Genomic DNA, 16,156 nt, shown 5'->3' with positions numbered 1-16,156 from the left:
TGAGAGGTTTTGCTGTTATTGTTGGCATCTCTTTGAGATCTCTGCAACAGAGAGTTTGAAATGGAAAGGATCATCTTGACCATCTTTAACACTTGTTTAACTTTACTTCACACTGTATTGAAAACTCCAATGACCCAACCTAAGTCAGTTTAGACAGTCCGTGTCGCCACGCCAATTACTGCACTATTCATGTACCTTGTGCACTCTTGGGATATCTCTTCCCAGCAAATGAATGATCTTGACATTGTTGTCAAGTGGTGGGATGCAGCAAATCACATCAACAGAGTCATGTTCATAACATTCATCTTCTGGTCTAGGGATTTCCTCTCTATCGTTAGCTATTTGTTTGCACATAAAGACTGTAGAAAGAGTAATCTGCTTGGTTCCTTTTATTTGTGAATGAGTTTGATCTGAATATGTTGAATCCTCCATACCCTCACTCCAGTCTGTGAGTCCTCAGTTTTTGCTAGTGTCTGTATATGATGGACCTATTCTCCTTCCCAAAGAAATCAGACTGACTACTTTATTGTTTTCCTAAAAAATTCTTCAACCAACCCACACTGTCTACCAAAGCAGTTTATCTGGATTGGTACAACCTTGGGAGCCATACACAGACGCCATGCTTTGAAGACAGTCTGTAATGTTGCTTTAGCACTGGATCCTGCCTGGGGAGCTCAGCTCACCTTGGCATACAGATCTCAGTCTCAACAGGGATGACCAGGTGTTATATCATACCACTAGGTGCATACTTTAATGCTACTTCTACCTACAGCTCTTATAAGGTACTCAGGCGCTTTCTCCCACCCTTTTGCCATGAGGATTCGTTACAGCAGGGTTTGACAAATTTGCTTGGAATCTAGGAGCCAGATACGCGCCCGTCCCGCCGAGCTTGCACGCAGAAGCGAACGCATATGTGAGTAGTGCCGGAACATGAAAGCGAAGTTCAAACCACACATGCAAGGTATTGCCGCGATTGGTAAAGCGAGATAAATAATTCTATCCCTAGACCTCCTCTGTAGCTCAAAACATGCAACCTGTAGAATTTTTTAAATGTCGCCTATGGAGATTTTAAAGGGTAAAAGTTTGTTGCCATTCCACGAGCGGACGCAAATTTGAAGCGTGACATGTTGGGTATCAATTTACTCGGCGTAACATTATCTTTCACAATATAAAAAAAATTGGGCTAACTTTTCTTATTTTTTTATTAAAAAAAGTGTATGTTTTCCCAAAAAAGTATTGCAATGACCGCCATTTTATTCTCTAGGGTGTTAGAAAAAAAAATATGTATAATGTTTGGGGGTTCTAATTAGAGGGAAGGAGATGGCAGTGAAAACACAGGGGAAGCTCCATTAATCTTGTCATGCCAACGGCCACCACAAGATGGCGCCAGATCACAGAAGGAAGCATAGGCCTGCAGAAGGCCGCAAAGACGCGGCCTCAATTACTGGCCGGCACGCCCCGACGCGATCGCGCAGCAGGGGAGATGGGGACACAGGTCTCCGTGCGCCCCCACCATGCGATCGCGTTGGGCTGGTAATTGAGGCCGCGTCTTTGCGGCCTTCTACAGGCCAATGCTTCCTTCCCCAGGGGACAGGTTGCTAAATTTGCCCGCAATTTGTGGCAAATACCGCCGTTTTGACATGCGATTTGACATGCCAAATCGCATGTCAAAACGCACCAGTGTGAACCAGGGCTTAAGGATAGATAGATTTATTGTTATCACAAGGCAAGTTTTTATTTATTGTGATAGCAATAAAAGTGATAAAGGGACAGTGTAAAATGTTTTCATAAAATAATTTAAAATATTTTTTTTAAAAGCGCCCCAGTCTCCCCATGCTTGCACATAGAGGTGAACGCATACGTAGGTTACGCATGCATATCTAAACATTTGTACCACACATGTGAGATATTACTGCAAACTTTCTGGCAAGAGCAATAGTTCTAGCTCTAGACCTCCTTTGTAACTCTAAACCAGTAACCTGCAAAAAAAAATTAAGCGTTGTACAAATACCTTGTGACATAAAAAATTGCAAAGACTGCCATTTTATTCTCTAGGGTCTTTGCTAAATAAATATACATATATATAAAATATTTGGGGATTCTAAGTAATTTTCTAGCAAAAAATACAAATTTTAACAAAAAGCGTCAAAAAGCAGGCCTGGTCTTAACCACTTGATGTTAGCAGACTGTAGCTTTACTGCTGCAGTGCGGGCCGGCTGTGCAAAATACTGTATAAATACGCGATTCTGCTCTTCCAGGTAGGTGGCATGCCGGGTGTGCTGTGATTAGTCATAGCAGAAGCCGATCAGTGAGTGCCAGCCAATGGATGACTGCCGACACCCACTGATTAGTGAGAAGGAAGAAAGGAGAGAGCTATGTCCAGTCAGAGGGAATTGCTGGCTTTTAGTCTATCTTCTAGGGAAAGAGCCTCACAGTGCACACATAAACACTGGCTAGGCACATATTTAACCCTTTGATTGTACTAGATGTTTACCCCTTCCCAGCCAGTGTCATTAGACAGTGACATTATATTTTTAGCACCGATCACTGTATTAGTGTCACTGGTTCCCAAAAAGTCAAGAGGTTTTCTTTGTGTGTTTGTTGGGTATATATAGGGTAGGTGATCAACTAGAAAAATTTGGCAGTGGAGGGTATCATCCCAATAGTTAATATGTTGCAACAAATGTAGGTAGTAGGATTGGACATGGCGTAGATCGCCACGGATACTGCTGCGATCTATGCCCAGAAGTGGGAGCAAATACTTGGATTACACAGGTATCTGCTTCCTCTTGAAAGGTGCCAAATGTGACACCGAAGGGGCGGGGGAATCCGAACAGCGGAAGTTCTATCTTTGGGTGAAACTCCACTTCAACCCTTTGGCAGGGAAGGGGTTAACGTCAGGGGCGACCAATGTCATCAGTACAATGTCAGTGCATATGTTTAGCACTGATCACTGTCCCCTCCCCAATAAAAAAGAGTAAAAAATGTCAGTTGTATCCGATCTGTCCGCCGCAATGTCACAGTTCCACTAAAAGTCACTGATCACCGCCATTACTAGTAAAAAAAAAAAAAAAATAGATGCCAAAAATCTATTTTGTAGATGTTACAATTTTTGCACAAACCAATCAATATACACTTATTGTTTTTTAACATTTAACCACTTGAGACCCGCGCTATTGACAAAAAATGTCAACAGCGCGGCTCTCAGGTGCCAACTGGACGTCATTTAAAGTGCATTACCTGTGCGCGCCTCTGGGGGGCGCGCAGCGGGTAAACACTGTCCCGGCGCATCCCTGGGAAGCCGATGCGTGTACCTGGCGGCCACGATGTCCGCCGTGTACACGCGATCGTCGGTAACACAGCAGATACGTGGAGCTCTGTGTGTAAACACAGAGCTCCACGTCCTGTCAGGGAGAGGAGACCGATCTGTGTCCCTTGTACATAGGGACACAGCATCGGTCACCTCCCCCAGTCACCCCCCTTCCCCCACACAGTTAGAACACACCCAGGATACACATTTAACCCCTTCCTCACCCCCTAGTGTTAACCCCTTCACTGCCAGTCACATTTATACAGTAATTAGTGCATTTTTATACCACTGCTCGCTGTATAAATGTGAATGGTCCCAAATTTGTGTCAAAAGTGTCCGATCTGTCCGTCGCAATATCGCAGTCCCAATAAAAATCGCAGATCGCCGACATTACTAATAAAAAAAAAAAATAATAAAAAAGATCATAATTCTGTCCCCTATTTTGTAGGCGCTATAACTTTTGCGCAAACCAGTCGCTTATTGCGATTTTTTTTTTTTTTACAAAAATACGTCGAAAAATACGTATCGGTCTTAACTGAGAAAAAAAAAAGTTTTTTTTTAAAAAAAAAATTGGGATATTTATTATAGCAACAAGTAAAAAATATATATATTTTTTTTAAATTGTCGCTTTTTTTGTTTATAGCGCAAAAAATAAAAACCGCAGAGGTGATCAAATACCACCAAAATAAAGCTCTATTTGTGGGGAAAAAAGGACGTCAATTTTGTTTGGGAGCCACGTCGCACGACCGCGCAATTGTCAGTTAAAGCGACGCAGTGACGGAAGCTGAAATTTCGCCTGGGCACGAAGGGGGTTTATGTGCCCAGTAAGCAAGTGGTTAACATATGAAAAATAAAATGGTGTAGAGCAGACGTTGAATAGATTTATATTAAGCTCCATACATCAAACCAGAGGACTGAGGAGAGATTTGATTCCAGAAAAGCCGCCTTCCATCGGTTGGTTATGAGAAGCGAGGAATAATAAGGAGCTGGGGGCATTTCTCACAACAGTAAAGAAAACAGGTTAGCTAGTTAAGAGGGAAAATCGTTTTAAACCAGCACAGTTTGCCTGGGTAATAAAACACATAGATCCTTTCCCTCAGGGAAATGACTGACATAACGGTAACACAGACCAGAGCGCAGCACCAGGCAGAAGTCACAGAGCGGCTGACGAAAGCGGAAGTGACCTCGCTCACTGACTGATCGCTGAGGAGATCTCGCGGGAAGCGGCAGGGCGCGAAACCGAAGCCCCGCCTCCTGACACAGCGCGCCGCATCCTGGGATGTGATCTGTATAGCGGAGGAGCGCAGTGTGTGTGTCAGTGTGTTCTGTTATCATGGTGCCCGAAGCCAAGTCTCAGCCCGCACAGAGCAGGAACCTGCCATGGTAGGGGAATGCATGGTAGAGCGGTGTGTGTGCGCGCTGTAGTCTTGGAGTGGACAACAATACAGACTGTGTGTGTGTCAGTAATGATAGGCTGATGGAGAGGAGTGATGATTGGAGGTTTAATCCTGCTACACCAGCAATAAAAACTTTGAGAGCACATGTCACATCACATGTAAATATCGATGTTTCTCTATGAGAACCGCTTTAACTGGTCAGACTTGTGAAAAAGTCCCTGCACTTCTTCTGGTCTGACTTGAGTCTGATTGTAGCCCTTTGAATTTAAGAGAAGTTGCATTCAAGTCGGATCAGTATCTTAACCACTTATTATTATACAGGATTTCTATAGCGCCAACAGTTTATGCAGCGTTTTACAATATAAAAGGGACACAATACAGTTATAATACAATAGGATTAAGAGGGCCCTGCTCAGAAGAGCTTACAATCTAATAGGGTGGGGCAGGTGGTACACAAGGTTGTAACTGTGGGGAATGAGCTGATGGATGTGGTAAAAGATTAGTTGGAGAGGCTTCCCTGAAGAGATACGTTTTTTAGGGATCGCCTGAAGGTAAAGAGTAGGGGATAGCCGCAAATCGCTGTATACAAGCGGACGCACAGTGATAGCGATTTGCTGGATCGAGCCACATTGCCGCAGTACAACTGTTGTGGCTGGTCCTTAAGCAGTTAACTGATCTGACTTGTGATCAGAGGCAATGTTAGCAATGGAAAATGTATTTGAAAAAAAAAAAAACATAGTGTGGGGTCCCCTCCCGAATCCATACCAGCCCCCCCGGATGGATTTGATTTAAAAAGGCTTTATTTAAATGAACTTGACATTTTTAAAGAGCAACTGTCATCATTGTCCTGCAGCGGCTCCTCCTCTGTCCTGCTGTTGACTCACGACAGTCCCATTCATTTTAATGGGACGGCAAGTGACACAACAAGGTGAGGGATGTAGCGGCAGCAGGTGAGTGGATGCCCTCTAACCGACGCTGCCATGATGGATTTGATATAACAGGTACTCTATAAATGTAAGGACTTATTCTTGCTGGTAGTTAGAATCTTTAAAATTTGCAAACAAAAATGAAGGTTTCCTATTTAGAATAATACGCTGTCATCTTAGTAAAACAGGGATATCACAACCGATTTTAGGTTAATCACACATAGTTTGAGAACTACTCAAATTATTTTCTTTTATATGAAGGGGTTGTAAACCCTCATGTTTTTTTATCCTCTGACAGTGACCAGCCCCCCCCCCCCCTTTACTCACTTGACCCCCTTCGATCTCTCTGCGGAGACACGCTATACCTCTCTTCCAGGGGTTCTCAGCTCTTGATTGGATAGATTGATAGCAGCGCAGCCGTTGACTCCTGCTACTGTCAATCATCGTCTATGGACGCAAATGCTGGGCTCAGGAGCGCGCCCGCAAGGTAACCCTAGGGGGTAAAACGATGCAGGCAAGAGCCGATGACGCCGACGGGGCACCCCAGAAGAGGATGATCAGGGCCACACTGCAAAACAAACTGCACAGTGGAGGTTAGTATGACATGTTAAAAAAAAAAAAAAAATGAAGCTTTACAATCACTTTAAAGTCGCATGTAAAATCACATGTCAAATCAGCGGAAATTGGCGACAATGGCACCGTCCTAATCGGTGCGACGCCGCATCTTTTTGCGATTTCGGCCCGCGATTTACATTGACATCTGTGCAGGTTTGCACAGATGTCTCTAAAATCGCGGCTGACAGGCGGGAGTGAAATCGTGCTACCCTCCCGCAGCCCAACCTGGGCTTACTGTAGGAATGATGTTATTTAGATGGTGAGCTGTGTTAGATTTCCGCTAGATCAGGGGTAGGCAACCTTTTAAGCACAGTGTGCCGAAAAATGTTTTCAAAGAAATTGAGCGATTTTATAACAAAAAAATGTCAACTTCACACACTCAATCACGAAAAGGATTTAGGTAAATGCTGTAAACTTCTTTAGTAGTGAGAAATTAACATCCTGCACTCTCGCCTCAGATCAGCCCCAATTCCTGCAATTCCACACCTCAGATCAGTCCCAATTCATGCACCTTCACACCTCAGATCTTTGTAACCCCCTGCTGTGCATTTGCCCCACAACTGTAACCCCCTGCTGTGCATTTGCCCCACCACTGTAACCCCCTGCTGCGCATTTGCCCCACCACTGTAACCCCTGCGTATGTGAACCACAGCTGGATAACACACAAATTGTCCGTCTTAATTTCAGGATGCAAAGCGACAAAATGTTTTGTTTTTTATATATATATATATATATATATATATATATGTGTGTGTGTGTGTGTGTGTGTGTGTGGTTTTATACAGGTTAGTTAGGAGGGGAAAGGGAACATTTATTAAGAATAGTTAGGTGCTTTTCTTCCTCTTTAACACATGTTGTATCAGTTGCTGAACTATAGCTTCCACTAGAACTGCACAAAAATCGCAATCTTGATTCAACTCCCCTCACAATCTCTATTGCAGAGTTTCCAGATTCTTTCATGTAACAAGTGTAGAGACTTCTCTGCTCACTCTGGCAGTCTGCCAAGTTTTTAACAACATTGTCTGTGCTAGTAGATAAGTAGAAACATTGTAACTCTTTGTACTTAGATCAAAGGGATAAAACTTCTATGTGTAAATGCAGAACGTTTAACCACTTAGGCCTCATTCACACTTGGCGGACTCCGTCGCTATGGAGTCCGCCTGCTCCCGTCGGCTCAGCGGGAGATCAGTCCGCAGATCTCCGCTGAGCCGACGGATGACAAGCTCCTCTCTGCTCACTGAGCAGGGAGGGGCTTGTCGGGCTCCGCTGTCTCCCTATGGAGCGATCTGATGAAAACGGACAGCATGTCCATTTTCATCAGATCTTACCCGATCCCATCCGCATGGACGGATCGGGACGTGGCCCCCATACGTCTGTTTTAATCGGATCGCGTCGGATGTCAGCGGACATGTCTCCGCTGACATCCGACGCTCCATAGTAATGCATGGAGCGGCCGTTCAGGTCCGTGACAGATGGATGCGAACGGCCCGTAGTGTGAATGAGGCAAAAAAGTCTAAACTTTTTTCTGACACTTGTTTCTTACAAAGTTAAAATCTGTATTTTTTGCTAGAAAATTACTTGGAACCCCCAAACATTATATATATATATTTTTAGCAGAGACCCTAGGGCAGGGGTGCCCAACCTTTTGAAGAGTGAGGGCCACTTAAAGGAAAAACATTTTTTTGCTGAAATGACTGTTTACAGGGTATAGAGACATGAAAGTTAACTGATTCATTTTAAAAATGATTAAAAATAGATTCAATTCTATCATATAATGTGCCTCTAGTTTCACTTTCGGTTTTAAACTGGTTTCATGTTTCTGTGAAGTAAAGAGACCCACAAAACAAAAACAAACAAATCCAGGGCAGTGTTTTGTTTTTAAAATGAATCTGATTGGTTCTGAGGAGTTTTAGACACACAGCTTAGACCACAGTGAGAAGCTCCCATGAGATTTTTCATAAGGAGCCAGACAAGCAGGAAGTGTGGAGATCACAGCAGAATTACAGCTACTTCAAAGCAAAAACGAACAATGAGGACATGAAACCAGTACTGCAGTAAGGTAAAGAAAGCTATTTAGCTAGAGCTGGGGTATCCTGTGCACGTCGGACACCCACCCGCGATCTCGTAGCGCCGCGATGGCCGCTAATTAGGGCCTGCGGCTTTGCGGTCTATGCTTCCTAGGGGACTGGATTGAGGCAGTGGCGTACTAAGTGGGGGGCGGGCCGCCCTGGGTGACACCCACTGGGGGGGTGTCAGGCCGGCGGCGTCCCTCCCGCGACTGAAGACAGTGCCGCGGGTTTAAGCAGCGGCAGCATGGAGGGGTCACAGGACACACGTGTAGAGCCCGAGGTAGTGGCTTTGCAGAGGGTATTGCGAGCTGCACCTGAGCCAGTCGGCACACCCGGGACCCGGCGCAACCATCACATTCTTTCCTCTTCGTGGTCGCAGCTCTGATGAGTCTCTGCAGTGGCTTTCACAGCCGAGCAGAGAGTGAAGCCGCCTCCCCTCCTCCGTTATGCCTACACAGTGCTGTGCATGCAGGAGGAGGGGGAGGCGGCTTCACTTTCTGCTCGGCTGTGACAGCGGCTGCCGAGACTGATCAGAGCCAAGAGTCCGCGCTACCACGGAGAGAATGGGATCATCATGGCGCTGGGTCTGCCGACTGGTTCAGGTGCGACTCGCGTTACCCCTCCCCCTACCTCGTTCTCTTCATGTGTGGTCTGAGGTACATGGGTGGGTCTGATGGGAAAGGTCTGTCATGGCGCCGGGTCACAGTGTGCTGACTGGTTCAGATGCAGCTTACAATACCCCTCCCCTGCAAAGCCACTACTACTGTACTGTGGGAGGGGTCTGTGCGCTATAGGGGGTCTGCACTGTATGGGGTGTCTGTATTGTTGGGGGGTCTGTGCACTGTGGGGGGGTCTGTGTTGCTAGGGGGGGTCTATGCACTATAGGGGGGGTTTGTACTGTAGGGTCCAGAGGTGCAGGGTACTGTGTAATGTAAAAGGGTCCAGAGGTGTAGGGTGCTGTGTAATGTAAAGAGGTCCAGAGGTGTAGGGTGCTGTGTAATGTAAAGAGGTCCAGAGGTGTAGGGTGCTGTGTAATGTAAAGAGGTCCAGAGGTGTAGGGTGCTGTGTAATGTAAAGAGGTCCAGAGGTGTAGGGTGCTGTGTAATGTAAAGAGGTCCAGAGGTGTAGGGTGCTGTGTAATGTAAAGAGGTCCAGAGGTGTAGGGTGCTGTGTAATGTAAAGAGGTCCAGAGGTGTAGGGTGCTGTGTAATGTAAAGAGGTCCAGAGGTGTAGGGTGCTGTGTAATGTAAAGAGGTCCAGAGGTGTAGGGTGCTGTGTAATGTAAAGAGGTCCAGAGGTTTAGGGTGCTGTGTAATGTAAAGAGGTCCAGAGGTGTAGGGTGCTGTGTAATGTAAAGAGGTCCAGAGGTGTAGGGTGCTGTGTAATGTAAAGAGGTCCAGAGGTGTAGGGTGCTGTGTAATGTAAAGAGGTCCAGAGGTGTAGGGTGCTGTGTAATGTAAAGAGGTCCAGAGGTGTAGGGTGCTGTGTAATGTAAAGAGGTCCAGAGGTGTAGGGTGCTGTGTAATGTAAAGAGGTCCAGAGGTGTAGGGTGCTGTGTAATGTAAAGAGGTCCAGAGGTGTAGGGTGCTGTGTAATGTAAAGAGGTCCAGAGGTGTAGGGTGCTGTGTAATGTAAAGAGGTCCGGAGGTGCAGGGTGCTGTGTAATGTAAAGAGGTCCGGAGGTGCAAGGTGCTGTAAAATGCAAAGGGGTCTAGAGGTGCTGTGCAATGTAAAGGGGTCCAGGGGTGTTCGCTTCTGCACGCTAGCTTGGTGGGACGGGGCGCGTTTTCTGTCTCCTAACTTTTTTAGCTGACTCCAAGCAAATTTGTCAAACCCTGGCTTATTCCAACCCGCTATTCCAGAGCAGGAGGTCGCGGGCCACATCAGAGGGCTCCGCGGGCCACATGTGGCCCCCGGACCATTGGTTGGGCACCCCTGCCCTAGGGAATAAAATGGTGATTGTTGGAATGTTTTATGTCACACTGTATTTGCACAGTGGTCTTTCAAACGCAATTTTTTGGGGAAAAAATACACTTCAACGAATAAAAAAAAAAAAAAACCAGTAAATTTAGCACAATTTTTGTTTAATGTGAAAGATGATGTTATGCCGTGAGAATCGTGATCTATCTTCTAAGGGAAAAAAAATCGCGATTCTCATTTTAGCCAGAATCGTGCAGCTCTAGCTTCCACCATAACTGTAAAATGTTTTTCAAATTAGCATAATTTCTTGCATGTCAGCACTCAGAGGGGGAGAGGGAGCACTGTGAGCCAGGCTTTTTTGCACCGTGCAATGCCGTCAACCTAGCAGTGGTAGCGTACATACAAGAGGAGTAAGCTTGTATGTGAACTTATCAGTGTGCTGCTGTTTCACATAAGATAGGTGAGTACCATTACAATAATTTTAATAAGCTGTGGAAGAACACCTACATAAATCGGTATCAGACTTATTTAAAAGAGTTCAGTTTTTGATGAAAAAGTTCCCTCACAAGTTTTGAGTATTTGAACAGTTTATAAATCTTTGACTTTATATTTTATACAGGGTTGAAAAGTACCGGCCACAGACTCTTGACGATTTGATCTCGCATCAAGATATCTTAAACACAAGTAAGTTGAAAGAGAAATTTGGGCTAATTTCCTCACACAGAACCCTTTCACACTTAGCCACGGGCCGTGTTAGCCATAAAGCACTGCTACTTTTAGCGGCGTTATTCGGCTGCTAGGGGGGCGCTTTTAACCCCCTGCTAGCGGGTTAAGAAACGGTTAAATGGGCCCTCAAAGCGCTTTGTAGGTGCTTCAGCAGTGGTACCCATTTCTCTTTCGTTAATGGACGGACACAGCCTTAATCTTGACAAAGTGGGTATTAGCCTTCCTTTAGGAGTGACTAGGCAGAATGTGTTAACAACATCAAAGCTGAACAGCCCCGCCCAGGGGGCAGTCCTACTGGCTATATCCATTCAGCTGCTCAGTTTTTTTTCTGCCTAGCTCAGGAGAAGACATGGCTCCCTTCGGGCCCATAGGCCTGGAGGTTTATTTCCAATTTTTTTTTTTTGTTAAGCTATGCGGTGGTGTTACGCCGTCTGCTTTGGTTAAAAATTGGTCTGCAGACCAATCTTCCAAGAAAGCCCTGATGGATTTGCCCTTTAAGGGCGACAGACTTCTTGGAGCTTCCCTGGATGACATTATTAAAGATGTCACAGGAGGTAAGAGCACGCTGCTCCCACAATCCAAAAAGGAGGAGCCACGCCGCAGGCAAGGGCCCTGCTTCACCGCGCACAAGCGTTTTTTTCGCCTGTGTCCAGACTAAACAAGCTAACCACTATTCTTCCGGAGGTCAGACTCACTGTTTAATTCTAAGTCTGTTTACATTAAATTAGCATATAAAACTTCAATGTGAAGCTAAACGTTAAAGCCCCACTTCAGCATATATTTCTCTTTCGTTCATGGACGGACACAGCCTTAATCTTGACTTAGTGGGTATTAGCCTTCCTTTAGGAGTGACTAGGCAGAAACTTATATATAAAAGGTTAACTTATCATACACACCCTATAGCCCCGCCTCCGGGTATAACCCCTCTCTCTGCATCTCGCAGATCAGTTTTTTTCTGCCTAGTTTCAGGAGAAGACATGGTTCCCTTCAGGCCCATGGCTTGAAGGCTGTTAGTTCAAGATTCTGTATTTTTATTTTTTTTCCTGCGATCTTCGATCAACTGCTGACTGGGCGACAGGCTGGATCCTAGATCCTTGTATTCTTTCCAGTTTCGGCCATCGAGTGTGTGCCGACCGTAGCTGCGCGCTGGGTCGTCCACGACATGCCCGTCGCTCTATGGGTGGCCGGCGAGCTATACGCTCCAGGGCTTGCATAAAGACCGGTCTACAGGGCAGAGTCGCAGTAGCCTGGCTGACAGTCATCTTCGTTACCAATGCGGAAGATGCAGTGCCCAGGATGCTCCAGCATAAAACCACAGGAGGGCAAGTAGCTACTACCTTGCTTCAGCAAGAGAACAGAGCTGGGCATCCCTGGAGAGGTGAGTAAAGGGCTCTATTTTTCCCTTCTCCCCTCCTCCCTAGACTGCTGAGGTGGGTGTTGCCCTGGAGAGATCCACCTGAGAACCAAATAAAGTATAAGTGCATAGATATTGCTTATTTGTGTCCAAGTTGTCAGCTGCTGCTTCCCTCTTTCAATGTAGAGAGCTGCATAAGAGATTCTGCTGCTGTGTATCTGGCGACCATTTTTTCTGTGACCATGCTGGTTTGTTTGTATACCTGGCGGTCGTTTTCTTGTAGCCACGCTGTTGGCCTCTACTCGGAGCTCGGCCGCCATACTTCTGGGGCCTATATGCACTACGGGGGCCATTTTCTTGGCGGTTGTACCGCGTTTCCCGGCCGCTCAGCGGCCTGCGTGGTGCGCCCCAAGAAGAGTGCTTAGAACGGCTATCCTCCGGCAGCATTTCCCCATGAAGCTTTAGCGTAGCCCACGCGAGTATACAGCACTGGCGGCCATGCATTTGGGGCCTCAGTATGCTTGTCGTCTAGCGCCTGAGCGGCGGCCATCTTATAAATCATCAGCCAAACAGACACACGCTGCTGACTAGCAAACAAGGACAGCAGCCTTGTAGATGGCAGCCATTCAGCAGACTGACAGTTATTATCAGCGGACAAGAAGCAGCTCCGCTAAACCGCACTGCACTGCTGGTTCCAGGGTGGTGAGTCCTCTGGGGGGGGGGGTACCCCTCATCTCTGCTGCAGTTAGGAGGGTGGGTTGTCCACCTTGCTTGGAATCCCTGTGTCAAGCGTGTGGGCAGCATGGCATCAGAAGCAGACGTTTTTTTCCCCTGAAACACCTGAGCTGGCAATTGATGTATCAATTTTCCCCTGCACCCGATGTATCGGTGGACGCTATGTCGGCAATCCTAGATGCCTTCATTGCCAAGGTGGAATCAGCGCATGGAAGAACGGGGGCTAGAAAGCGCCCCCGCCATCTTCTGGGGACAACTCGGATACGGAGCCAGGTCTAGCTACCACTCAGGACCCTGACTCTGAGGTATCTGACGGTGCAGACCTAGATCGGCCAGACAGTGAGGTTGACTCTGGACCCAGGTCAGCTCACGAGAAGGCTCTGGTGAGTGACCTTATCACCGCAGTGCGAGATACCCTAAAGATAGAGAGGTCTGTAGAAGCAAAAGAAGCGCCGGTCCCCTTTGGATTCCGTAAGGCGACCTGCACTGCTAAGGTGTTACCTTGTGTGTCTTATTTAGACAAACTTTTATACAAGGAATGGGACAGACCACAAAAAAACATTTTTTTGTCCCTAAAAACCTAGCGGTACGTTACCCACTGGAGGAGAGTTTCTTATAGAAATGGACCTCGCCCCCCCATAGTGGACCCTCCTGTGTCCAGACTAAACAAACTTACCACCCTTCCGGTGGAGGGGGCTAGTGCCTTCAAGGACCCGGCGGACAAGAAGGCAGAGTCCATTTCCCGTAACCTATACACTGTAGTAGGTTTGGCGGTACGCCCAACCATAGTTGGGGCGCTGGTGACCCAGACACTCACGGAGTGGGCAAAGTTACTGCTCAATGGGTTACAAACACATCACGCTTCCACCCACGAGGTAGCCCTAGCGGAACAACTGGTACATGACCTAAAATTCGTGTGTGAATCAGCCCTGGACACTATTCCTCTGCTGGCCAGAGCCTCAGCTCAGGCTGTGTTACGCCGTCTAACTTGGTTGAAGAATTGGTCGGCGGACCAAGCTTTCAAGAAGGCCCTATTGGACCTACCCTTTAAGGGCGACAGACTCTGTCATCCAGGCGCTTGCCTGGATGACATTATTAAGGATGCCACAGGAGGTAAGAGCACATTGCTCCCACAGACCTATAAGGGGAAGGAGCCATGTCGACGACAGGGGCCCTTCTTTACCGCACCCAAGCTTTTTTTTTCGCCCGCCCAGCACTGCGGGAAGAAACCCACAGGCCAATAAAGCGCCTGCTCAGAGACATCCCTGGTTTCGTAAAAAAAAACGGTTAACAAGACCACGTCCGCATGAAGGTGCGCCCCCACCCATTCCTCGGGTGGGGGGACGTCTTTGCGAATTTGCGGCCCGGTGGACATCTCGGGTCCTCGACCGGTGGCTTTGCGTGGTAGTCTCATCAGGGTACAAGAGTTCCTATCTTGCCCACCAAACATATTTTTTCCCTCCAGCTACTACCGGCTCGTCAGGAAGCCCTAGATGGGGCAGTTCAGGACCTGCTGGAACGCAGGGTGGTTATCCCTGTCCCAGTACAGGATCGGTTTCAGGGGTTTTACTCCAATCTGTTCATAGTACCAAAGAAGGTCCTATCCTTGACCTCAGGGCCCTCAATTGCTTTGTGAAGGTACAAGGATTCCAGATGACATCAATCCTCTGTCATTACTACCCTCCAGCCGGGGGACTTTCTGGCATCCTTGGACATCAGGGATGCCTATCTACATGTCCCCATATGCACAAAGCATCAGAGACTTCTGCGCTTTGCCATCGGGGAAGACCACTATCAGTTTGTAGCTCTCCCCTTTGGCCTGGCATCGGCACCAAGGGGCTTGCCCCAATTCTCGCCCTACTAAGACGACGTGGCATCGTTATCGTGGGCTACTTGGACATCCTGCTTCTGAGGGCTCCTCCAGCCTCAGAATTAGAGGAGAGCATGTCTATAACATGTCAGACCCTCAGACATTTTGGGTGGCTTCTGAACATTCAGAAATCGGTATTGAGACCGACTCAACACCTAGTGTATCTGAGATTGATCCTGGACTCCTCAGAAGCAAGGGTGTTCTTCCCTGTGAAAAGTTGCAGACCCTTCGGACTGCGGTGCAGCAGTTCACGTCCCAGAAATGGTCGTCATTCCGTTTCTGCATGCGAGTCCTGGGCCTCATTGTTGGCCTCCTTCCAGGCGGTACCATATGCGCAATCTCACACGCGAGAATTACAGAAGGAAATTCTGTCCAGATGGGACAAGTGCCCATCATCCCTGGATTATCTGATCCGGGTGAGCCACCTGTTCAGGGCCTCCCTGGTTTGGTGGCTGACCTCACCGGCACTTCTGTCCGGAAAGTCGTTCCTTCCTTATCACTGGACAGTCATCACGACGGACGCTAGCCTTATCGGGTGGGGGGGGAGTCTGGGGGATTCAGTCGACCCAGTGTCGCTGGTCCCCGGAGGATTCCCACCTGCCGATCAATGTCCTGGAACTTCGGACGATCAGGCTGTGCCTCGCCGCATGGTCTCAGAGACTACAGGGGCGTCCAGTCAGGATCCAGTCGGACAACTCCACGGCGGTGGCATATGTCAACCATCAAGGAGGAACAAGAAGCTCGGCTGCAGCGTTAGAAGTCACGCACATTCTAAGATGGGCAGAAAGGAGCATACTGGCACTGTCGGCCATATACATTCCGGGTGTGGAAAACTGGCAGGCGGACTACCTGAGTCGCCAGATGTTGGACCAAAGAGAATGGTCTCTGTACCCGGAGGTGTTTCAGCTCCTTTGACAGAGATGGGGCACGCCAGACGTAGATATCCTGGCGTCTCGACTCAATCGGAAGGTATTGAGGTTTGTGGCCAGGTCGAAGGACCCATGGGCAGACGCCACAGATGCGTTAGTGGCGCCATGGAGTCAGTATCGGCTAATCTATGCCTTCCCTCCTCTAAAGCTCCTGCCTCTTCTACTTTGCAGAGTAGAGGCAGAAGGCATTCCAATGATCCTAATTGCCCCGGATTGGCCTCGGCGTCCTTGGTATGCCAATCTAGTGCGGCTAGTAGCAGACGTCCCTTGGCGTCAACCGCAGAGAAAGGACCTGTTGTCACAAG

The 16,156-nt window shown here is 47.6% G+C and overlaps 1 protein-coding gene across 1 annotated transcript in view; it reads left to right on the top strand.

The window, feature by feature from the left end:
* The first annotated feature begins 4,481 nt into the window (after window positions 1-4,481).
* Window positions 4,482-16,156, top strand: part of RFC5 (replication factor C subunit 5) — a 55,866-nt gene continuing 44,191 nt past the window's right edge. Inside the window, exons 1-2 of the mRNA XM_040345842.1 lie at window positions 4,482-4,693; window positions 10,857-10,921. Coding sequence (XP_040201776.1) covers window positions 4,644-4,693; window positions 10,857-10,921 — 115 coding nt within the window. The 5' untranslated portion in view covers window positions 4,482-4,643. The remainder of the gene's footprint in view (window positions 4,694-10,856; window positions 10,922-16,156) is intronic.

Source organism: Rana temporaria, chromosome 1, assembly GCF_905171775.1.
Source record: "Rana temporaria chromosome 1, aRanTem1.1, whole genome shotgun sequence".
In the NCBI taxonomy this organism is placed as follows: Eukaryota; Metazoa; Chordata; class Amphibia; order Anura; family Ranidae; genus Rana; species Rana temporaria.
This window is presented reverse-complemented; position numbering and strand designations above follow the sequence as displayed.